Source organism: Neopsephotus bourkii, unplaced genomic scaffold (assembly GCF_033783945.1).
Source record: "Neopsephotus bourkii isolate Nb327-2 ecotype Australia unplaced genomic scaffold, CSIRO-AGI_Nbou_v1 NB_994, whole genome shotgun sequence".
Taxonomy (NCBI): Eukaryota; Metazoa; Chordata; class Aves; order Psittaciformes; family Psittacidae; genus Neopsephotus; species Neopsephotus bourkii.
The window spans coordinates 4215712-4242262 of NW_026901486.1; the positions used below are offsets into that span (position 1 = coordinate 4215712).

General features: G+C 37.1%; 1 protein-coding gene across 2 annotated transcripts in view; it reads left to right on the top strand.

The window, feature by feature from the left end:
* The first annotated feature begins 376 nt into the window (after positions 1-376).
* The window catches only part of CFAP99 (cilia and flagella associated protein 99), a 52619-nt gene continuing 26444 nt past the window's right edge, over positions 377-26551 (top strand). The window contains exons 1-7 of one of the 2 annotated variants that reach the window (XM_061359836.1): positions 377-648; positions 2608-2735; positions 10966-11110; positions 14125-14219; positions 19242-19354; positions 21497-21671; positions 25915-25995. In XM_061359836.1, coding sequence (XP_061215820.1) covers positions 2625-2735; positions 10966-11110; positions 14125-14219; positions 19242-19354; positions 21497-21671; positions 25915-25995 — 720 coding nt within the window. In that variant the 5' untranslated portion in view covers positions 377-648; positions 2608-2624. Of the gene's footprint in view, positions 649-2607; positions 2736-10965; positions 11111-14124; positions 14220-19241; positions 19355-21496; positions 21672-25914; positions 25996-26551 lie in introns of those variants that run through there. The other variant, XM_061359837.1, reaches the window with a different exon arrangement.

Sequence of the window (26551 nt, forward strand, 5' to 3'; positions counted from 1 at the left end):
AATGGGTGATGTGTGAAAGTGTCAGAAGGCCCCGGCAGGGTCTTCACTTGTTTATTGTGTGTTTATAAATACAACAGAAAAAGTCAACGGGGCCTGTATCGGTCTTTGCTCCCAGAGCTCTCATTAACTCTTGTGATTTAGGGCAGGCAGCCAGCCTTTGTGCCCTTTGGCTTACCGATCTCATAAATATAATGCACTTTATTTGCAGAGGGTTTTGCACAATTAATTGTTAAGTTCCACGAGATACCAGATAAATACTGTGTCGAGTAAAATATTTGCAGTAGGTATGCAAAACCAACCTTGACGTGCATGCAAATTAAACTTAAGATCCAGGCCGTAGCTCCTCAGGGTGAATGTTTTCCATCTGATGCTTTGCTGCCCTACGGGAGGAGGACCTGTGCCCGGAACTGCTCCTCGCTACGCTCAGGTGGCAGTCAGCCATGCAGCAGAGTAAACCAGAATGGCAGGAGGCAGCCACTGGGACAGTTGTACCCTGTGCTCAGTGGCTCTTTTTCTAGCACACAGCTTGGTGAAATCCCCGTTCCATTTTGAGCAGTAGCGACTTGATCTGACTGAATTTTGCAGGGAGGCTTAGTTCTTTTTAAGGCCAGCTTTCATCAGAGGAAAGGCAATCACAGTGTTTGTAGTGTAGGAGCACAGGAGCCGGTGTAAAATCTGAAAGCATCAGGTCATTGAAACCAACCCCTGCAATTATGGGCAAGCTCATTCTATGCAATTGCTTGCACAATATCTCCAAGCCCCATTGTAAGATAAGCCTAAGTCGAGGTCTTACCTCCTGTCAATGAAATCCTACATCTGATAATAGAAGAAAGTTTCTACCTTTTTTAATAGTACAAATGATAATGTATAGTATAAATGATAGTATAATTTTTATACATAGAAATTAGAATATTCCCCTAAATGTCTGTGTGGAAATAAGGGTGCATGTCATAAGACAAAAGCATTTTATTCCTGATGTGTATGTTTTAAAACACTGATTATAATAACAGCAGTTTGTTTAAATACAATCACAAGTGAGGTTCTTTTTATTGAGAACCCCATGTGTTCACAGTTCTCAAGACATTACCATATGACTTAGTTTTCATATTCCAGTTTTATGGATGGGTTTAATGATTAATGAGGGGAGGGGTGACTATCAGCATTTACAGAGCATGAGAGCTCAAACTTATTTCTACTATGCCTTAAGAAGAAATGTTTGTCAGTGGCAGAGCTGCTGGAGCTTGAATTATGATTCAGCCTGAACGAGTACAGAGGCATTTCTTTCTCCCTTATCCAAAATCCCTAGTGCATGTAAGAATTTTGACAGGTACAGAGAAACAGATCACGATTCTCAGAGGTGTGGAAAGATGGTGATTCCTCCTGTGACGGAGATGTGGTAGCACTTCTGGTTTTTATTTCCGTCCCTTGGCATGATCCAGCCCTGTTTTGCTGGACTTTTTATTTTAATTAGACATTTTGTCTTGATCATACTGGGTAACTAAATGTCTGTATCAAACATAATCAGACAAACTTTTTTTCAGCGCTTTGAGGTTAATAACTAAAACTGCTATTAAGACAGTTATTATTGAGTATGATAGTGCTGAAGGACAGAGTACAAAAACACTGTATCTGGAAATGTTATGATACCCTTTTAAAACAAGAAACGGATTCTCTTTACCACAGTGGGAATGAATCATCTTCATCGAGCATTCTTTTCTAACATCAAAATACGATGATATATAAAATGGGAGAATGATTTTCAAAAATATATTTTTATTTTCATCATGGAAAATTACTTCTGTGCTCATTTTTTCTCCCATTGCTAAACCAGATTAATGAGTTTCAGCCCTGATCGTTACTGTTACTGGTCTTTCATACACAACAACATGTGTATGTATATGGACAAATGCATTGTAGTTCTTGTCATAGGAACATTAAAATCAAGGTAGCCAGTTCTGCAGACTCTCACGCATACAAGTAAGACATCATTTGATATAGATGTAATCCAGTCATTTCACAAACAAAGCACCAAGCAGGAAAGGTACCCAACTGCTGGGCCTTCAACAACCTTGACAGTGGCCTAGACTACTGATGTGTTGCAATTGCTGCCCAGCTGGCTGACCAACGCTGTTTGCTTCCTTCCTTATAATCCCTCTCTATTCCTATTCCTTTGTTGTTCTGGAAAATCAGGCTGCTAATAACAACATGTAATAAGATTTAAGACTAAACTTTTGCTTTCTCATTTGGAAGAGCAAGGTATTGAATAAGACCTTTATAGCACACATGAGAAAAATCATGCTTTTCTTATTAACTTTAATTATATTTCATCAAATAACCTGATTCAGAAACCATTTTAGGTACCATCCTAAAGATCATTTCGAGACACTTGCAGAATAAGAAATATGTAATTATGTCTACTATTTTATTGATGTTTGCACTGTATTCTCATTTCTCCAGTTAGCTGTTCCACATAGCCGTGATTTTGAAAGCTTGACCTAAATGTTCTCTTCTACATTACTGCAGTATATCTTCTCTATGAGCCTATCAACATACATTATGCTACAACTGAAGGAAGCATGAAAAATTAATGATTTACTATATTTATAGGATTTTCCGTGGTGAAGATGGTCAGCCATGGAAAACATATTGCAATAATAATCCAACAGCTTGACAAATTTAACCCTGAAACTCAGAGCATGGAGGATTTCTTGAATGAATCAGCTAAACTGTTGAAGGTATATTAAGTTTCACTTCATCTTACATAACATACTTTACTGATTTTATTTTTTATTTTTATTATTTTTTAATTTTTAATTTTTATTTTATTATTATTTTATTTATTTTATTTTATTATTATTTAAAATCACATAGCATACTATGTGATTTTAAATATAAAGGTATCTGTTTCCTAACATGTTGTGGTAACTTCCATTGATTTCTCTTACAAATTTCTTATGGTTATCACCAGAAAACAAGGAAGTAAAGATCAAAGGGGTCTAAAAACTGCTTGAGTAGCAATAAAAAGAAGGGAAAGCAACAACAGTCTCAAATGGATCTGACAGTGATAGGGAAAGTTTCTCATCGACTTTGGACTAAGGACTAAGCTGTTTTATAGTTTATCTCAGGTTTCTGTCAGCACCACCCATTTTTATGTATGAATGCAGTTCAGAAGCTGGCTCAACAGATCCAGGTATTCTTGCTTTGAGGACATAGAGCACAAGTGACAGTAAATCCACCAGCTGATTTTAATCTAATACTGCAAGTAACCAGACCAAGATTTGCCAACATGCAGCTATACTGGCTGAAGCAGTTCCCATCTTTTCCTAACTGTAGCCTCTTCCTGTCTCTGTGTCTTCAGTGCCACCCTGACTTGGGCTGATACAGCTACTGCATTGAATTTGCTTTAGAAAATCATTAAGGGAAGACAGTAATATTACTTAGATTGCTATTGCCTGTGCATGCAATGTATTATCAAACTACATTGGTGGAACTCTGATTCTTCACTGCCATGTAGCTCCAGTGCTCACTTCCACTTCTGGCAATAAGGTCTAAGATTCTGCTGTTCCAGTTAGATAGTCATTTACATTGATTTTGCATATATAGAAATGATTACAAGCATACAAAACTATGGAGGTGTGATACGAAAATCAGAGGCTGAGCCACATTTCTTGGGTCCTTACTTTCTTAAACAGTTTCCACTCAGGTCTCTAGTTTCTGCAGCAGACTCTTTGTCTTGTAGTACTGCATAACTCTGTGCATTCATATGCTGAATTACATCAAGGAACTGATCCAGGTTCAAAGTAATATTTTTTCACTAGGCAGAGAGCAGGTAAATTCCTCTACTTCTGCTGCCAAAATAAATATTTATAAAAATTAGTATTCATAACATTGTTCTTCGCAGCCCAGGAAAGGTGGTACAAAGACAAAAGAAGCAGTAACTCTATTAGAGAAACATGAATGTTAAGTTTCATAATAAACCCTTTCAAAAGGAGGAGGGCAGGAAGGATAGCTGATGCCAAAGGTAATGCAGAAATCTTTCTCTGGGATAGCTTCAGTTTGCTTAGTACATAATATTTTTGCTGTGGATTTATCCAAGAATGTGAAAAATATGTTCTGTGTTTATCTAAAATTCAGCTTTCTTTCAGTACCAAATGGGTGGTTATAATTCATCATGGAAAATTCACTGTATTTCTTTCTTTTCTGTTTCATAATAGGCATATGATCCTAGAAATATTGTAGCACAATTTCCAGGTTTGCCCACTGAACAACCTGCCATTATTAATAGACCCATGCAAAAGCTTCCTCCAGTTTGCATCCTGATTAATGCTATTGCTTTAAATCACAGACAAGATTCAAGCCTGTGTGTCTTGTGCTAGCAGCATGACAAATATCAAACCTGGTGTTGTGTGCTACTGACCAGACAAAAATCAGGAGGGTGAGATTCCATGAGCATAAATCTAAATAACTGCAAGACACGTCTCTCTTAGTATTTATTTACTTACTCAGGTATTCAGTATATCAGACTTGTCTTTTCTACAAGTTACCATCCTGTCTTCTATCAGACTTTTCTAATTAATTACTTAATTAGTTTTACATCCCCCAAAAGTATAATCACATCCCAATCGTTATCAACACTGTACTTTTCATTCATATTATATATTTTTTATTATATATTTTATTTGGATGTTTTAAAGTCTTTAAAGTCTTTATAACCTTCTAATACGATATTTTACATCATGAAAAGAATTTCTATTTGTTGCTGTCAGTGAATGATCAGACTTGTTCTTCTTCCAGGAAGAAAATACACTTTGACTTGTAATTCAGTTATTTACAATCTTCATGTTTATTGTATTGTAAATTATTATGTTTCTAACATAATATCTGACTTGGTTTCAGTGCAAATATTTTCAATAAGAACAAAGGCTCATTAGTAATATGATACGTTGCTCCCACTTGCAACAAACCTTCACCTTAAATCATGAAGAATCATCTTATGTTCTTGAAGCCTCCTAAAAACAAATAATAAGTGCAAATAAATGCTTTTGCTTCCGTGTTGTGGCCTTGTTGCTATTAAAACAGAATTCAGTGTTAATTATCCTGAACAACATACTAACTTAAAATAATTATTTTAGTCTCTCAGTTCTTTAAATTATTAGTATTCCCATTCAAATTTACATCTCTATTTCTGTTCTTCATTTAAATATCCAGACTGCTTCTCCTTGTTTATCTTCCTAAATGTATTTTCAGACTCCTTTCATCAGACTGATGCCCTACAGATAATATCCTCATTCTTGTGCACTGTCATTCTTTTTATTAAATATTCTTCAATTAAATGAATCAAAAATTATTCGTATCCAGAGTGATCCTCCATCCAGCATATACTGTACATCAGGATACATTTCATCTGACCATTTATAGAACTTGTACCTAACTGAGGCATCCCAGGCATTTTTTCTTCCTTGTGACTGTTAGAACCAAGCTTTTGCTATGATGAGGCAGATTTTAACACTGAATTTACCAAGCAATGTTTGTGCCTTTCTCTATGCAAATAACTCACTTTATTTTCAGTGGAATCATTTTTTCAATTAGAGTTGCAGGATCAGACCCATCACATTGACCTTTATACATCCCATCTACTGAAAAGCTTGCTTCTGTAAAATCAGAACTCCCACCCCAAATTCACTGCTTTCCTCCTTTATCCCTCTCATGTTGATAGCAAGATGAACCTATTTATGAGTTTTCCATTTTGCAAGAACATGGTGTAATTTGGCATAGTTCTCTCTAGCTCTCATTTGTGTTGGTTCAGCTGTGTGCCTCACACATGCCCACTCAACTGTGAATAAAATACCCAAATGTCGAAAGTCAGAGATTTAGTTTTAAATCTGAAAATACTCCAATGCAAGATTATTTTGATACATGTGTTGAAAAAATCCTATGAAATTATACATGTCTAATTTGTATTATTAGTTACTGACATAAATGCAGATCAGAATCTTTCTAAGGAAAAGATGGAGTGATTTTTCTGCAGTGTCCCACTCATGATTTCATAGTAAGTACAAGGGAAAATAACATTAACTGCATCTCTTCAAGATAGTCTGCATTATCACATGAAGATGAAAATATTAGTTTGTGACTGCAACATGGACTGCGAATAGCAGAAGCAGGACATTTTCCTACACATACCCTAAGATCCCAGGGTTTTTTCCTCTATGGAAATTACTGGAAACATTTTCACTGACTTCAGAGGGAAGGAGAACACAGTTCTGGCAACTGATTCAAAAGTCAGTGAAGTCAATAGCAATATTTTCTTTCATTTCCACAGCATTTTGATTAGGCCCTTGGAGAGGACTAGCACTGATATCTAAATTACTATAAATTAATCAGACTGCAAATGTACACATTCTGCCCAGTAGTAGACAAGCTAAGTACATACTATTACTCGGTTCTCTTGGGAAGTGGAAGCTATTTTATCTTTTCATTAATATTATCTTCTTTCTAAAGTGTTTGTTTCACTTTAAACTACATCCTTATCCTGAGAAGTCTCAAACAAGGCATGGCTGATTTTCCTTTCCTTGTCTCCAGACACAAGAGCTTTTCCTTCTTTCCTTACACATTCTTTTCTGATCTCTGACCCTTAAATAGGTCCTGTTGTAACCATTTTTATTACCACGCACCCATGGTCGCAAAGCCTGCTTTTTGCAGATGCTTCTCCATTTAATTCATGCTACACATCAAAAATTGTTTGTGTACAACATCCTATGCTTAAGCTTTCTTACACAGTCTTTTCTCTCCTTGAAGAAACCTGACTGGTTCCCAGTTACAGCTGTGTTGGGGAGCAAGGAAAATATGTCCATGGAAGTGGGCTAAGGACATTAGGGATTTCAAAAAAGGTGAGATAATGCCAATCAGCACATATTCAGGCAAGAGTCACTTTTTTTTTACACGATCATTAAGGATAATTTCAGGCAAGATCATTCTTTTACATCTTGGAAATAGAAATAAGCTGAAATGTAATGCTATAGAGAGAATACTTTCAGGTACTTGTATGGGAATGACATTGTGATCGCATATAACTGATTATATCCAATGCAGTCATTGGTCAACGGAATAATATATAGGCTTCTAAGCACTAAAAATATAAGACCATCCAGTACTCATACACAATAAACTTACTATGCTTTATGCTTACCATGCTTTACACAACAAAACAATAAGCTGTAATATTAGAGCTAGAAAAGTTGTTTCCTGAGCACAGCATAGGCATATTTTTCAAGATCTATTTTGTCTTCTGATAAATTTCAGTATTTAATGCAACAGGTGATGTTTGCTGCACGTGTTACTTTCACCTCTGAATTGTCTGGCCTTCCCCATGTCGAAGGACTCACACAACATACTTACAAACAACTAACTGCCACTTGTTTCAGAGAAATACATGAGGTAAAGTATACTTTAAAAGTTAAGAAGATGGTCTGATGGGCAGAACAAAGGCTCACAAATTAGCATTTATTAATCGTTGTTGACACTAATGACTTAGAGAGTCACCTGGAGCAAATCTCTTATCTGCCCATATTCAATGTTCCTGCATTTACAAAATAATATTAGCCAAGGGGAATCTCATTAAACACAATTAATGCTAGTTTTGACAGCCTCATGCAAAAGGTGCTATAAATCTGTCATCATACTGTCCTGTTTCAGGATCATTTGACCCACTGACATAAAATGCAACATAAGGCCACACAGAAAGAATGCACTTAGGAACTGGTGCTAGAAATTATACCTACTCAGTGTATTACTTTCCTAAAGCAATATGATTTTAGATACACAGATAAATTGTAAATATCCTTGAGGAAATTTGTTCAGGACATATTCACTTCCCATGCAGAGAGTATCCTAAATGTTTTAAAACACTGTTTATTGATCCACTAGATTATCAAAAGGTCTTAACCAACCACTGGTTCACCTTCGAGATTTCTTATCCAAGTTTCACCCTGCCCAGTCTTGTTTAGTTTATGATGAGTTCTGATGAGATCACTTCCTTAGATGACACAGCAGCAGGCTGCTTAACTATTCTCAATTTCTATATTTAGAGCAACTTAACACTTAGTACCATTTGTAGTTGAAAGCAGACCTAATTGATAATATTTAGTGACTAGACTCTTTGGCTTGAGGTCCACAGAATTATCAGTCAGTACTGATGCTGGGGGCACAGTTGTGCCCAGGCTGCACCTCCCGTCACCTTGTTGCTTAGCACAAAGCCATGTAGTGGGTATGTACTTACTCAAGGAGCAGGCAGGAGTAAGCACTTATTTCTGTGTTTGTCTTGACAACTAACTTCTGACTTGTAAACTCAGAATGCTAAAAGTACTCTACTAGAGTAGAGTAAATGAAAATATGCAATTGAATTTTTATAACGTCTCTACTGTGTAGGAGATAGGATTTGGGCACTGGTGTCATCTTGTTACCTGTTCGTCTACTTCTGATCATCTCTGTTGTCACACTTTCCACATGTACAATATATCAAAGGACTCAGAAGGGGAATTCAAAGATTATAATTAAAAAAAATATATATATTCTAGCTTTCTAGTGGAGATAGTTGTGAGAGTTTTTGTTGGGCTTGTTTCCAGCTGTCTTGTCCAGTTTTACTATGGGCTTTCTCTTTATTATCAGAGCTACTGTTGTCTGCAGATTGATCTATTCATGAACAATGGCATTTGTTCAAGGGGATTCATTGTTTTAGACTCAAAATGTCACAATCCTACTTCTACTGGAGCTACTTCATCCTCTCTCACTTTGCTGTTCAGGTATTTAGGTTTGCTTTTGCCTTTTGTGGTGAATTTTCAAGTATCTCAGATACCAAATACAGGATATATATTTGAAAGTTTAATGGGGGGTTAGATTCCTGGATTTTCTCTTCCAGTTTTATGGAAGGACTTTCATGAATCTTCATCCAGAAAAGATATACTTGGAATGGACTGTGTGCCTCAGATGGACTCTATGCTTCCCATCAAATTCATTTTCTTGTGTATTTTCAGATACGTTCAACCTCTTTCCTCTGCCCTTCCATTTGTGTCCATCCTACATCTAAGCCCTTCAGTAACTGTTTTCCCCTACTTCCCTTTTCACTCCTTTCTCTGTGCTCCTTTGCCACCTCACTAAAGTGGGCTATATTTTCCAAATGCATTACCATTTATCATGTCAACTACAACCTGTTGGTTCTTCTCTCGTCCTGATTAAGAATGTAGGTGATTCTCAGCATAAGAGACTGAATGCTTATTCACACTCAGTCTTCAGTGCTGCTCAGCAGACTTTATGAAGCTTCTGTTTCTCCATGTAATGATTAGTTTTGTTACACACTTGTTTCTTCTTACCCAACATAGCTGGGCTACAGAATATATTGAAAGTCGTATCTGATTACTTCAGTTACAGAAATAGAACTTTTCTGTCATTTTAACTATCATGGGCCACAAACTGAACTTGATTCTGTATGTGTATCATTAGTAATATTGTCTGTTACAGTTCTGCTGTAGAGAAAGTCAGATGTATTAGTGTAACCCCAGTGGCAACAAAGGACTTATAAGGATATATGTAGGTCTAATTTTACCTGCCTACATGTGTGTGCATATATAAAGGATATGGTGACAATTATATGAAGACACTATTTTTTTTTTCTAGTGATGATGCACAAATTGGAAAGAATGAAGCCTGGCTTTTGAGCAGGAGTAGTGAAAAATAATTATGCTTGCTCTGAATGACAACCCACAAAAATACACTTGGAATGCTTCTGCATCATTTTTTACATTTGAAAATTAGAACTGTCATTTTAAAGTACTGCCTTGTTTTGTCTGAGTCTCAAAGCCCTTTGTAGTGTCACATAACAGAAAGCTCATATAGTTCCTTCCAGCAGCCTCTAATACTACCTTTAAACTAGAATCACATTAGCAAAATAAAGCAATCAGGATGCTAGCAGATAGCCAGGAGAGGCAAGGAGAACCTCTCTTCTGGTATATTATGGCAGTTCAGTTGTTCCCACATCTAAGAGCTTTGGGAGAGATCATGCATCAAATGTGCACTACATGTTTTTCTTGTTGGCTTCTTGACTAATGTCCTTATGTCAAAGATTCATTATTGTTTGTCATTTTGTCCTAGTGTGGCTGCCCTTTTCAATTCATGTAATAAAAAACTGTTCTGGGCCTCAGATTTTATTGCAGTCTTTAAAGGTGGTTCATACTAGAAGTTTATCTCATGTAGTAACAGATATTCCAGAGATTATTTATCATGACTGAAACTCTCTATAAAGTTCAGAGCATTCCAGCTTTTTAAAGGGGTTATGAGGTAGGTTCCAATGGTGTGCCATGAGCATCTGACCCTCCATTTTTCTGTTCTCTTGTGGTTTTGTGTGATCATGAGTGATCGATCAGAAACAGCCTGCATTAACAAGAATCCTGGCACTCACAGGTTTAGTTTATATCAGTTGTGTTCTCCAGTATTAGGTTACGGTAGCAGTTAAGAGTCTTTTCCATAATTCCTGTCCAGCTTCTCCCTTCAATTTAATCTCCCCAAGGAGCACAGATTTCACTGACAAAGAACAGGTTTCCCACTGGAAAAGCAAACTCGTAAGTGAACCTTCTCATACTATTGACTAAGTTAATAATTTCTCATAGCTCAGAGACTGCAGATTTTCTTTGCATTAACTGTTGACATTCACACATCAAGACCTTTTAACTAAATGCATGTGTCAGCAGAGAAACTGAAAGTTTAACATTGGAGAAGGTTACATTTTACTTGACAAGGGCCATTAACTTCTTAGGACTGCCCATATTTGATAGTATTTAAAGTACATCAGCCCTACCAAAGGCACTGCTCTTCATTATTCAGGTTTTCTAATTACTTCAAAATTGTTATACTTTTTGGACACAATTTTCTTTCCAGAATACATTAATCATTATTAATTCTGTATCTCTATAGACTCTTAACGTGGCAGAACAAGAATTTGTGTTGGATACACTAGCTGGATGCATAAAATATAAATCCTTATTGGATGTAGTAGTCAATGCCTTTTTTGTTCGGGATGGGAGATACTGCCTGATTGCTGAGCGTAACCTCTATACAGGTAAGCGGTGTTTTACAATACCAAATGTGTTTACCACAAAACTCTAAAAACCATTACTTTACTAGTGTATTTCTAAATACTGTATTACACTGGAAGCACTGTCATTGTGCCCCGGGCAGTATGCAGTACAGGGCCTTTTCCAGTGGTCTTATGATGTAAAGCCTAAATCCTTAAATTGTTATACAGTCTGGAGTCTCACAGGTCTTAAGTGGAATTTCACCTACAAAAATTCTGCAGAATATGCCTGCAGACCAGGTAACATGCAAATGGAAAATAACATCAAAGGCTGGAAGAAGTATTTTGGAAGCTTAACCATCGCTTAAAAAAAAACGTTCTTTAGTGATTTCCCTTTATTCTCTTCTATGCAACCTGCTACCTCTGCCATTCAGATAAGAAGCTGTATAGTAAAGCCTTGACGGCTGAGGAACACAGCATGTCTCACAATATGAAGATTCAACTATCCCCATCCATACATGGGTTTCTTCATTACTGACCATCACAATGACTTAAGTAGACTTCTGTCTGTCCTAATGAGTGAGGTCAATTATTTTCCTTTTATTAGTTACTTGGTTAGAATCAGTTACAATACGACTATATCTGATAGTATGAGTTAGCTAATCAAAGTGGTTACTACTCCTAAAGTTATTTCAGGCATTGAGAAGTACATTATAAAGTAATTTAAGAAATATTTTTGTGCTATGCATTCAGTACCGATATAATGAAGTAGATTTATTAAGTCCCTAAATAAGTTGGAATCACAAATTGCACTAGGCTCTCTTAAGTCAGAAATGTTCTGAAGCTTTGTGGGTACTTTGAAAAATCCAGTCAATTTAATACAAAGTGGTTGAAAATACAGAAAAAACATCCATATCTAGGTGTTCCTGCTCCGGCAGGGGGATTGGACTAGATGATCTTTTGAGGTCCCTTCCAATCTCTAACATACTGTGATACTGTGATATCTAATACATCAACTTCTTTATCGTTGAAAAGCTGATAACTTTTTATGCCAATTCTGGTTGCTTCTGTCACAATCTGGAATGTTATAGAAAGCTAAATCAAATAACAAATTAAAGGAAACATAAACTGTCAAGGATTAAATTAATAGTATATTGAGTTTATTCTAAATGGTAATGTTTCATTGTCTCCATTTCTCCAGAGCCATGTTTTTCAGTGTCTGGGGCACATAAATTATATCTTTAAGCTGAGTGTTGCTATAATTGGATTGTCAGGACTGGTCCACTCAAAAGCCTCCATTAATCATAGGCAGAGGGTAGGCCCCCGGAAAATTTTCCTTTATCAACAAGTTGAGAGTCTAAGGTCATTGGCTTACATTTTTTTAAGCTGCTTGTGATTCCCTTTGCCAAGCTGCATTGACACTTAACTGATCAAAGCTGCTTACAAAGGCTGTTGCTATGTGTTAGCAGATTTGGATTTAATAAAGCTTGTAGTAGATAAATGTATATTCTACTAAGACTGCTTAAATACGTTGCTATGCTAAAGGACAAGATTGAAGCCTAATGATACACAGACCTGGCTGCAGCACATTGGTCAGAATTCACTGCTTTTATCATTACTGGTTAGTGGCAGCTAAAACGCTGCAGTACAATTGAAGCCTCATTGATCAAAGTGAATATGGTCAAATGAACGTTCATAGAGGAGCTCATGAGCTTTACAGATATGCAAAAATACCCCAGCACTGACTGTGCTTCTTCCTTTCTTCCCCTCTGCCTACTTGCCAGTGGGGTTGCAAGAATCAGTTTAATCCCAGTTTAAAACTTGGGGTTTGTTCTAATTCAGAATTAAAACAAAGATTACAACACTTTCTGCAAAATGGTCACTTGCAAAATAAATACTAGGACATTTTATGTTTAACATTTTTGATATGTATCATTTTGGTATGTCTAATAAAGTATGATTTTGGAACAGAAGAATAAGAGCTATCCTCTCTGAAAGCATTAAAACCACAGTATACTGAAAAATTCACTGTCAAAACCTTTCATGTCTCTTGTTCACATTAAACTGTCTAAGAATAAGCTTGCTTGCACCACAAGTTTTGGTTACACTAAGAGCTATTCCAACAACATAATACTGTCAGAAACTTCAGCCACATCGTTCAGGATCCATTTGACTCCTATTCGCCTTGCCTTGTTGCCAGAGAAACTCAGAACTTCCCATATGGAATATACAGATACCTGCAAGCTAGTACTACTACCCAAGGAAGCAAGCTGCCCTCGTTCTCATCCCTGTGTCCTATCTCCTCTTGAGCTAGAACTTGTGTTTAGCAGCCATCCAGTGAACTGATCAAGGAAGTGCTTCAGGTTAAATTCACAATCTGTTCTAACTTGGCTGTGTGACTGTACTTGCCCAAGAGAAGAAACACCAGGATGTGAAAGGAGGGAAAGGGAACAAGCAATTAGGGCTTTACAGAGCTGCTTGATTTAGGTGAGATGTTGGCATAATAAATGACTGTGAAATCATGACAAGATCTTACCTCCAGCCTAACAGGATTCCAAATGCTGCTATGGTAGATCTCACAGTTTTGCAAACAGGTATTTTCAGGCATCAAAATCTATGAATGACTTCAGATAACTACAATTGCTTTACATTTTTGTGTAAGTGGGTAGATCCTCAGCCTATAGAATTCCATAGAACTGTGTAGATTTGTACTCACTTGGATCTGAATCACAAAAAAGATAACTGATTTATTTTTATATATATACACATATATATATTTATATATGCTAATAATATATGCTCCGGCAGGGGGATTGGACTAGATGATCTTCTGAGATCCCTTCCAAACTCTAACATACTGTGATAATGAGCATAGGGTTAACATTATAACTTCGTATTACAGTTTCTCATTGACAAGCATTATATTGCCCAGTTAGATAAACAGTATTGAAGACTATTCAAAACTAAGGTAACAGCCTAAATCCCAGCATATGCTGATGACAGGGAACAGGCTTATTAGGTTTTCCTGCTGCATTTTAAATGTCTGTGTCTTTTGATAGTTATTTGTTACCTGGCTACTTTTCAACTAGAAGAGCTCGGTCTCCAGCACTTCAGCAGAATTGTAAAATCTCTGGACACTGCAAAAATGCAAAAGGTAATGAAAGTACAAAACATTTTTTAAATATGGATGATGATTTCTTCATTAACTTTGATTAATCAAATCACTTTTGTCAAGTTTCAGAATAATTTAAATTGAGAAATGAGTTATTTTCTGTTTACATTTGGAAATTAAATTAGTATTTTATCACAGAAACTTAGTTTCTATACTCACACAGGAACTATCTCGTATTCCATCAAGAATCAGTTTAAAATGTATTTTATACAATCTGAGAAGGTAGAATAATCACATTATTTACAGTTCATGTGATTCACAGCTGTCCCTCTCATCTGTATACTTGCTCTTGGCTCTGCTTGCATTCTTTCTTTCACTTTAGGAAGGAGAAGCAGCTTTTTCCATATGCAGTGAATCACAGTTCCTGCTGATTAGAGTTCTTTTTCCCTGAACAACCCACTACCACTTCCATTATCAAGCCTATTGTCCTTCCACCACTTTTTCTCCTTCCCAAAAACACAAGTGCTCATTTGGAGCACCCCCCTTACAACAAATGTGCAGTTGACCAAACCATTGCTGCCAAACAGAAAGCAAGGCATCAAAGGTCAGCCTGCCTTTCCCTCTCTGCAGCCACAAATCTGGGCTTTGTTCCATGACTTTTTGGGTAATTTTCTTGAAATTCATAGAAATATAAATATCTCCAGCTTCTCCTTCCTATCTTGAAAGCTATGTTGTAAAAAGGGGCAGAGGGATAAACTGAGCAGCAATGCTTTCTTACAAGACCTGTTTTCTTAGGAAAATGGGCTAAAAATTAAATTACTGATGACACAGCATATGTAAACTTTGATCATCCAGATGTTTCAAAGAATAGTCAAAACATGGCATTTGAATAACTCATACGGAATTCAAGAGACGGGCAAATTTTAGTTATTAATACTGAAAAGGCTGAGGTTTATCCTTACACTGATTACTCTGAATGTTCATGTGGATGCCAGTGTCTCTTTGATGAGTACGCTTTCTTCGTAATATGTGGGGATAGAGTAGGTTAGGTTGTCTGCATAACATTTTTAGAAACACTCTATTCACATTGTTTTGATGGGTTTACTATGGAATGGTTTTTATTAATTCCATTCAGAGACAAAAATGATACATTTCATTAACTGTTAGAAAGAACAGAGAGGTGGCTGGAAGAATTATCATAATCTGGTAGACAGACAAATCACTCTGTCTAAAATGCTCTCCCAGACCGTTCTTTGGTAAACATCCTAGATACAAGCCACTCGATTGGATGCATCTTGAGCTCATTCAGCTAGCAACATAATTTTCCCAGTTCATGCCAGTTATCTCTTGCTGATGCTGTTCACCTAGCTTTACATGGCTTAAGTGTCTGTGCCCTGATGTTCTGTTTTAGATCATTTCTCCTTTCTTCTCTGGAATAACTCTTCTGATAGGGAAGTGCTGCATTGTGCAAGGGTCTGCACCTGCTACCTTTTTTCCTGTAGATGTAACTTTGTTTGCTTAAGTATCTTATCAGATCCTTATCACCATGGTACCTAGCTCTTCTCTTGCATTAGAAGAGGTTCTTTGTCTCCAAAGTGATGCTAGATTATATTAATGCACCTGCAGCAGAAGATTTAGAAGCAGCATTTGGTGTGTGTGTTTCCCCCCCCCCCCCAGCAACAGAGACAAAAACAGCAGAAGGCAGATCTGCAGCCTTAGCAACAGAAGTTATCAGAAATTTGGGATTCTCCTTCAGGATGCTGACCTGTGGATTTTGCTGGATGACTATTATGTCCCAGTTCAGTTGAGATGCAGAAAAATTATTCACATATATTTATTCAGAATAGATTTACTTTAGTTAAAAAATATTTTTTTTCTGCACATCACAGGCTGAATGGAATTTTCTTACTCATGCAGATATATCTTACTCAAGTGAGTAGCCTTTAGTTAAATGAAATTGACTTGTGTGAGTAGATCTTTTGAAGGCCTGTGTGATGGAATCCATTCAAATCACAGTGTTTCCCTATGACTGGTGCATACATTTTCATTTAGGCAGAATACCCAGGCAGAATAATAATGCTACCTCACTCACACATGTTCATCTGCTTGAACAGAAAATCATAAGCTCTCATTCTGCAATATTACGAATACATGCAAAAATCTTTATGGCTGTATAATTACAGAGCCATAAGATAAAACCCAATTTTGTAACTTTAGTGTGATTGTTCTTCTAAGAACTTAGCTATGTATCGCTAGCTGAAGCCTAGTTTTCTGTTCTAGTATTCATACGTGTTAGTCTTTTATCTTTGTTGTAAAACTTAAGGGTTTGTTAGAGAAAATGCACTGTTAAAAATAAACGTTGAAGTAAAAAGCTTTATGATTTCATTATTGCTTTGTAAAAAAATGCAAAATAACCAGTTTCCTTTCTAGCATTCGAGAACCTGTTTTGTTCCACTCCATGTTCTGATTGTTTCTAACAGCAGTAAAGTCCTTTCTAAAGAACTTCTGAGATCTGTTAAGGAAAATCACTACGTAAGATCTGGGTATTGTAATTGCTATTATGATGAGGTAGGAATAGGAGGACAAGATAGTAGGAAGTAGGACAAGATCAGCCTCATGGTGAACATGGGGTAAAAAAAGTCCCAGGTTGGGTCATACGGTAGCAGAAGGACCTGAGACTATGCTAGGACATTTCTCTACACCTTTACCTGAGGATCCTCAAAATAGTGTTGTCTGTTACAATTTCTTCACAGAAAAGCCTTCTTAAGAGCTTCTTGCCTTCCTCTGCATTTCTCTGTTGCAGTTGAAAGGTACAATCTCACAGGTGGTTGAGCCTGCATAGCTGAAGTTCTAAACTACAATAAGAGGGAAAGAATCAGGAGGTGAAGAGAGAAGTGGACAGAAGCCTCCTTGATTGCATTTGCTACTACAGCAAACAGCTGTGGGTATATTCTCAAGTGGCTGACTTTTATGGAGAAACAGAACCGGCTGTTTCTTGCAGTTACTTCCTTAACTCCAGAGTCAAAAGCTTATGTTGTGAATATAAGGACTTCAGCTCTGCAAATTACTGCAGGGATGTAAAGATAGTACCAGATGAGGAAGCTTCCCATTTTCTGTGTTTATTTGGAAATCTGTACAATCCCACTGTGTGAAAATACGTTAAAAATATTAGCAGGGCATGCTCAAATTCTTAAAAGCAAGGTATTCATTCAGCCCATCTGTAAAAATGCTTTACAAAGCTGTCTTTAGTTATACACACTTGTCTTACTACAGCCAGAGTACATTAAAATAGTAAGAATGGGTACAGTTAATTTCTGGTGTAATTCCGCCCCTTCTAGAAGAGAAATTAATCTTAGTTACTATGCTCTGTGAGTTGTGAAACTCTTGAAACATTCAGGACAGAGGAGTAAGCAGAATAATGCTGTTACCAAAATGACTGTCCAGTGCCGTCTCCAAGGAGGCAAATGCTGGTAATATCCAAACAGAAATCTGTGAGTACTTCAAGTTTCATTCTGCTCCTATAAATAAAGCAGTGGCTCCTATAAATAAAGCAGTGGCTGCTGATGTTGGGGTTGTCACCTGTGTCACATGTGGCCGAAGACAAACCGGAAATACAAGGGATTTTTCCTAGCAACTAGGTTCCCAAAACACAGAAGTTTCTATTGTTAAGCAATGAGATGTGCTGTGGCTTCATGGATCTTATTCTACCGACATTTGCCATCTGTGACACACATTATCAAAACCGAGATTGTGGACTTTGGCTCAGTCAGACTCTGGTCAGAAGCACAATAGATGAAAATAACACTAAATTTAAAAGTTAATTCCTTAGAAATGGTCACATCGGGACTATAGGTTTCAAGCAGAAGGCTTCCTACATCTGTTGAACATCTGCAGCAAACACCTTGGGTCAAACCTGAATTGTTTGTAGGTGAATTATTCACAAAGCTCTGAGCCACCTTGGGCCTCGCACCACCTGTGATGTAAGAAGCAACATGGTGGTACTCCAGAACTAAAAACTCAATGCAATGACCTATATGATATATGATTTCTGTGGAAACCAACCCAAGGCAGAGCTGAACTAACAAGCTCCGCAGTCTCCATTTGTAGCTTCTCAAGTGAATGCACACTGCTTTCCAGCATCTCTCATCATGTCAATATTATTTAGTGTGCTTTATTTTTCTATTACTGGAGTTCTTTCAGTATGATCCTTGCTTGTACTTTCATTTCCAAGAATTTTAATGAAAAAGTTCACGTTTGGCATTTATACTGCAGCAAATGACACATGCTGAATCTGAGTGCCGTTTTCTAAGAGTTTGTTTCAAAAGGCCATTTGAACTGTTCAAGTTTTAAAGCAAGGCTCTTGACCTTCTGGTGAACTCCAGTGGGAAATGAAAGTTCAAATGTTAATTGCTATTTTTCCAGCATGTACAGCACTACAATATGTAAGTTTGCCAAATTTTAGTCTTCTAGTTTAATGGAAATATGCCAGTTAATTATATTTCAATAAAAGAAGAAACCATATCGTACAGCAGTTACAGTGTTCTCAGCAGTTCTCCTTGCCCAATTCTCAGAGAGCTGAAGGGAATTTAAGTAATACAGCTGCAGTGCCAGGCCTGACATGTTTCTGGGTACCAGGGATCATCTAGCTATAGATAAACAGGAGTTGATTGTAGGTGTAGTATACTCTGGAACTCTATTGTATAATTACACTAAAATCAGTGTATTTCAGTAGAAATTAATTTTGAATAAAACCTTTTGTTGCACAATGTTTGAAGCAAATGAAAGGCATCAACACAGCCCCATGTTTTGGCCCCTAGATTTTTTTAGGCCACTAATAATAGTATCTATTTGTGTTTGACAAAACAGGGCTGAAAGACATGGGGCTGTCCTAACAGAACTAAGGAGAACCTACAAATGCTGTGCAGGTGTGATTATAATTACAGGGTGATTACAATTACAGGCAAGCTTTTCAGCAGTGTTTGTAGTAACAGCAACTATCTTTTTGTAGTCTTACATACACCATACCTTAAGTATCCATGTTTAAAAGAAACCACTTCTTCTTAGTTTCTTAGATTCTTCTTCAATCCCTTGTATCTGAACACGTGGATAAAAGATGAATGGAGTCGGTTCTACAGTTCACTGTATGTAACGGAGAACTGGATTGATCCACTGCTGAGGTAAGCAGCACTTAAGTAGCCTTTGGGCACCTCAGAGTTTAAAAGCTGGGAAAGCTGCCTTTGAAAGCTCAATTTGCTGTTAGTTTCTCCTGTTGAAGTCACTCAGAACCCTCCTTGTCTTCCACAAACTATAGTAAGCCCTTTTACTTACCCAGAGGCAAGGTTCTGCTATGGAAAAGCCCTTTCAGAGCTGTTGTGAATTTGGTCCTCAGTGACCCTGGACAGATCAAACATCATATTCTGATTAAAAAAATAAAATAGAAGGTTCAGATTATCATAGAGTTGGACTCATGCCTCATAAATCACTTCAATATCTGTATGATATTAAGCATTTAAAAAACTATGTTTGACTTCCCTGAGTTTGGCTTTGTGCACAGACTTGTTTGTGGCAGTGGTCATGTAATCCCTTCTGAAAAAATCAGATAAGCAAGTAAACAAGTATTTTAAAATTATTACTTATTTACACAATTGCAGCATCATTTAACAGGTTAATGCTCCGAGGTGCCAGGTGTGTCCCCACACTGGTTAGGTGGTGAGACAGGAGCTGAAATACCTTTGCCAAACTGGAACACTTTCATGTAGAGAAAGTAGCTCTGCAGTAGCTGCAGTAGCTCTGCAGCCTATTGGGTAACTTTTTCACTCTCATTTTAACCCGGGACAAATGAATTAGGGCTGGCACTGGTACACCAATGTGGCTGCAGTCACTCATCCTCCTCACTGCACTGTAAATTAACCCAGATATGACAAACACTGTCAGTCAAAAATACACTACAAACAATGTCAGCTGAAAAAGAGTTTGCATGTAGTTCTAACTGTCATATCCAAGTCAGTAGAAAGAATCCTTTCATCCTATGTAGAATATGCCAGATTAGCAAATGTATAGTATGGATTTGGCTTGTGATACTCTGTATTCCACTGAATTCTGCAAGGATAAATCTAAAGTCAGAATATTACTCAATATATTCCATCATAGTGATCTAATTATAATCTATGCTTACAGTAGTATAAAGATACAGATGGAGATGTGTAGGTAGACATATACCCACATATCCACACAGGTTTTGTATCTACATATGCAGGCAGGCAGGGGCTTAATCTATTGCTTGTTTCACCAACACCAAGCTTTCTGGAGCTGTCCTTCACTGCCAATTGCCTTCAATATAATGAACACATGTTTTGCCTAAACTAGTAAATACAAGTTATACAAGAATGTTAAAGCCATATTTGGTTACCGGATTTGAAACTTCCTTAAGGGTTTGAGGATGCATTGATCAGTTTAATCAGTTTAGTAGCTTAAATGCTTTTAAGTATGTCTTTGTATTCCTCTTTTGAATGTCAATGAGGTTAATATGATTATTTTAGTAGGCTGCATTATTTGCAGAAGTTACTTGCAAGCTTCATCCCATAATGACAGTACGATCGCAGGTAACAGCCATATAATTGAGTTACTGTAGATTTGCATTGTCAGCTGCTCTTCAAGTTCTGGGAAAGCTCTGTTGCGTATCTAATACTTAAGGATAGAACACATACAGGGGAGGAAAAACTGCCATGAAGCTGTCACCATAAGTAGCCCTCTAATATCTTGTTTGTGCCTTTGAATTCTGCCCCTTCCTGCCATTCACTGGGAAAAATCTGAACCTTCATACAAGCCAAAATCCAACCACAGAGAAATCAAAATCATCTTGACTGTCCCAGAGGGTTCACTGAAAGTTCATTTGCTAATTCACCAAACTCCTTACATCTTGCTATTCTTTTATTAGAACTGCCTATGTTTTGAGACTGATTGATGTGTGCTCTGTCAGTTGGTAGAAGTGGCAATACTCAGACCACTGTTCATATTCTCTTCTAAGTATGTTAAGTGTGTACTTGGCTTATGGCAGCTGCTTTTCTGATTCAGTCTGGTCCTGCTGCAAAATGATAGTTGCTTCTTGAGTAGAAACTGGTTCTTTCACCTTAGTTGTCTATCAAGAGATGAGGTAACACAGTCTAACTGTGTGAGTGCATGTTCACAGGTCAATTCTATTTAAATTCAGTGTCTGAAAGCATTACAGGATTCGCACCAATGCCAACCTCATCTACTGCATGTAAGTTTTTATGAAAGAAAAAATGAAATAAACTTGAAAAATCTGTTTTTATTTGAAGATGGCAGCCAAAAGTACAGCAACTGATTGAGCAGCTCACAGATAAGTTAAGTAACCGCACCACCACTGTCAAGACTTCAGCAGTCACTCAGCCAAAGGAATTTAATTTGACAGTACCCAAACCACGTGCCATTCCCATACCTCTGCCGATACCAGTACTGGAAAAAGGCCTGCCTGTGAGTTTTTTATGCATTAAGAGATACTAAGTTTTAGGTATGCTTGTGCACAAATGATGACAGGGGAGTTAATAGTCTCTTTAACGTAATTATACAAAATCTACAATCTTTGACAGATCAATAAGGATTTTTGTAATGTTCTGTGTTATTGAAGGTCAGGTTTTTAAAACCAACCAAACTAACTCGTTTTATTTCAGCGAATGTTTTGTAAGAAAGGAAAGGGAAAAGGTTGGTTCCCATAGTTTTTTGTGACTTTTGGAGGTAGAAGTATACAATGGGTACAAACTGATGGCAGCGTTGATACAAGTGTTTCTGGTAGTCCTTGGATTTGTAAGATGTTTGCTTTGAATAATGAACTGAAGCAAGTAAGAAAAGAACATTCAAGTGATAACTTTTTATAAATTTATATGCTTTGTAGATGAACTCTCATTAAAATAATAGCAAAGCAATTTCACTGGAGGTGAGATGGACTTGAGGTTTGCAGCTCCTCCTTAAGGGTGGAATTTTATTCCTATTTGTATTAATGATGAATCTCTAAAATTAAAGTTTTCCAGTTTAAATATATTGATCACATATAAATGAGACTAGATTTATCTTTGAAATGCTAAGCTTTTATTTTACTTATTGTCTAAGATTGCGATTCAGTTACAGTGATACAGCTCAGAGACACACGACTGGCTTTAAGTTAGCTCACTGCAATAAGGCAAACAGGATTTGGGATCAAGCTGCTATGACTAACTTAATAAAGACTCCAAAATCATCTATATTTAAATGAAGTGGGAAGTGAGTTTGGAAGTCATACTTTTGGACATTATCTGCCACCTTGTATTAGCACTTCAGGTTTTAAATAATACATGTGTTGAATGCTCTCAGAAACCATTTACATCCTAGGATGGCAGAGCAATTTAATGATACTGTGTTATACAGTTAATGGGATTTTATATTGAAACAGCTTAATACCAGACTCTGAAAAACTGCATTTAATAACCACTTAATCAGTATAGGAATGAGTCACATTGCTGTCATTTTAGTACCTTTATGCTGTGCAGCCCCTCTAAGAATAAATTTGCTTTAATGCAGATGCATTTACAGAAGTTCATTTGTGTTGTTAGGATTATACTAAATTGGGTTTACATTCTGACCAAGCCTGCAAATTTAAAAGCTTGTGTGAATCTAAAACTATTAGTGCAGTAGTGACATATGTTGTGCTTATCTCTGTACCCATCTCAGCAAATTAAGCTTCACTTTAATTTTCCATACTGTTGCCAGTATCACCATTTTAGATGCTGAAATGAATGGAGACTGAAAAGAGAGCCCAGATGGCAAGAAAGAGTTAGTAAAATGAGAGCAGGCCATAGTTTTGGCTAATGTGTGGTGGAGAGTTGTATGTAACTGAAAGGAATGCTCAGAAATAAACCTTTTTCAGACTACATCCCATAATCTGCAGAAATGTTCTCAACCATTTTCTGACAAAGTTGTTTGTTTTATGAGGTACCCATTTTTTCTCACAGTTCTCATGCATCTGTCAAAGAACTTGTCATGTGGTGTATTAGCAGGGACTATTGTAGTCACAATAACTACAGGCGTAGTTACTGCTCAGCTTTGAAAGAGCTGTATGAATTCCTGTGGAGGCGTCTGGATTTTGAGCAATGCCTACTGATCAGTTATTGCATCCCTATGGTGAAAGGAGTTTATTCTGATTAACAGGATTATTATTTAAGGTATTTCTTTCTGCTAGGTTGCATTATATTTTCTAGTAGAGATAAAATGAGATGCAAGATGGGATGTACAACATAATTTGAGTTCAGGAGGTGGGGAAGTACTTCTGCCCTGTTCCTCTGGTGAAGGAACACAGGTTCCTTCACCAGGGAGGAAGAGTGATGTGAGATACTGCAGAAGGCAGGGTGGTTGTCTTAGTGATCTGTATTGAGATGGGACTCTCCGCTGACTTTGGGAAGGTTCCTTGAAGTAACATAGACCTAGAAGGATGATCATTCATCATCATGAATGTGCCTTAGCAATGGGGGACACTAAGTGATATGGAAATACACTTTAAGTTTTTAATTTAATAATGAAACATTTCACTCCAAATATTTGGCCTAAATATTATAAATCCTTCTCTCCACTGTCCTTTGCACACAAGGACATGGATACACACACAAGCATGCACATATATATACACACCTTTATAAATACACTTCTACAAATTAAAATAAGTGCTTCAGCTTGAAGTTTGCAAAGGAAACAAATGGAGACATGCTCAAACCTCATAACATGCAAAATGATTTGGACACATTTAACTTCTTTGGATCTTGGCCTTGGGCTACAAATAAAATCCATTCTTTTAATGTCACCACTGCATTAGAATAATAAGATTCTGCAATTCTTTTATTTTTAGATTTTCTGTAAACCAATCGTCTAGTTAAAAAAAAAAAGTAGCTGCACTGAGATGTTACTGCAACACCCTTCAGCCAAATTTAGCATATTTTTTGATATATCCCTTATTATTTCAGCTGTGCTTCATAAGTGGAGTTGCTGGTTGTTCAAAGTAATTAAATGGGTGAATTCATTTGGACAATACAGAAGATTTTGTTTGCAGATACACAGACCCAACAATATATTTATGATATTGTTATGGATAAAAAGAAAAGCTCTTAATACAATAGCATTGCATTAGTTTGCTCTTGTTTATCTTATGACAGCAACTTTAAACAAAAGAGCGAAGACTACCAAAGTTCAGATTATTTATTTAGGTCTTCCTTAAACTTCTTGTGGTATCTACTCCCTAAATAAACCTCTAGTAAGGACATCCAGAAAGCAAAGGGAGCCTGACCACTGGCTGGAGAAGAAAAGCAAGGTTGTTGCCTCTTACTCCCAGCCCCTCTTTTTTTCACATTAGGATGAAGTAGGAACAGTTTGGGCTTTTTTATATCTCTATTGCTGGCATTTTCAATTTACTTACAGTGACTGATCCTCTTCCAGCAAGTGGGTAATTGCTGTATTGTCTATCTGCCTGCCTGATTGGTGCTCAGCACTGTGGTACCTGAGGGCTAAACTACAAGGCTAAGATCATTTTTGAAACAGAGCTGATTGGAAAGTCTCCTCCTTAAATAACTTGGAATAAGCAGAGCAGTTCCTGAGGAGGGATCTTTAGTTTACACTGGCAGATGAGCACAGTTTTGCAGGTAAAGCACATGACTAGGAAGAAGAGTGAAATAAACCAATACTCACTGCCTGTGCAACCCTTTTCAAATCCTCTGGGCTTTAATTTCTCCATCCATAAAAGCATAATAAAAATTCTTAGATACTGCTGGGAAATGCTTTCAGTTCTACCTCACTTAAAAAGCTCACAAAAATACTTGAGCACTCTCACCAGTGCATTTAATTGCTAGCTTCTTCTGTTTGCACATTTATTTCGTCTCTAGATAATGATGTCAAATAGCAAAGGCAATGGAAAGTACATCACATTCATGAGAATTTCAAAGCATAGTTCTTTATATAGTCCAATAAATCTAGATGGGATCCCCATGTTCCTCCAGTACAGTACAGATTATAGATTTTTCCCATTAAGTCTTGAATTAATTCTGTAATTTCTAATTGAGATGTGACAGTTTTAGCAAGATAAATATTTTAAGCAGATATAGCCTTCCAGTATCTGAAGGGGGCCTATAGGGATGCTGGGGATGGACTCTTCATTAGGGACTGTAGTGATAGGACAAGGGGTAATGGGTTAAAACTTAAACAGGGGAGGTTTATTTTGGATATAAGGAGGAAATTCTTTCCTGTTAGGGTGGTGAGGCACTGGAATGGGTTGTCCAGGGAGGTTGTGAATGCTCCATCCCTGGCAGTGTTCAAGGCCAGGTTGGACGAGGCCTTGGGTAATATGGTTTAGAGTGAGGTGTCCCTGCCAGTGGCAGGGGGGTTGGAACTTGATGATCTTAAGGTCCTTTCCAACCCTAACTATTCTATGATTCTATGATTCTATGTCCAGTAAAGTGGCAGACTATCCCACCCACATGGGTGGGTGAGGTATTACATTGGACAGGACTGGAAAGCTTGGGGAGTCCCAGCTAATTGGAATCTGTCCATGTCTTCTACACTGGCACTGATAGAAAAAAATCAATAATTAAAAAATAACTGCAGCCCTTCTACAGTAAAAGTGAATGTGTTTTTTTCCTGTAAGAATGTGTCACTTGGAATATTTCATACCCCGTATTGTAGAAATTATTGCCTTTTAATATAGGTTCCTCCAAGCACCTACAAACCTCCAAAGGAAAAAAAGCAACTAGAGCAAATCAGAACCCAAAATCGCCAAAAAGCAGAAGTAAGTGTATTATGTTCTTGTTCTGTTTTTTTCTTTCTTCTAAACTGTTTCTTCTGCAACATTCCATCTTCACAAGTCTTAGAACTTTAACTGAAACATACTTGCTTTTACACCTAATAGCTCCTGGCTCTTCCTCTACGGACATGGAATTTGTATCCTGTATTCTGTTCTATCACCGCTTTTCCATCTTCTTTATTTTATTAATAATTGTTCTTTTATTCACAAGTACTATTTGAGAAATTATGCAAGTAGCCATGTAAGGTAGCAGAAACACAATTACTCTCTTCGAAAGCTTGAAATAGTTTAATGGCTCTTTTACTCCCACAGGATGTGGATATTTAAGGTATTCACTTAATAATTAAGGCTTCAAAATACAGTGTTCAATACTTTTGTTTGTTTTCTATAGTAACTGATAAATGCCCACGTCATCACCTACTGTTTTAAAATGCCAGCAGATTTTAACTCCTTTTTTGTGCAGACTCCATACTCTTTCTATCAGCAGGCTGAGTGAGTGGGAAGTGTGCATGATTTGTAAAGAAGCAGAATACATTGTCTG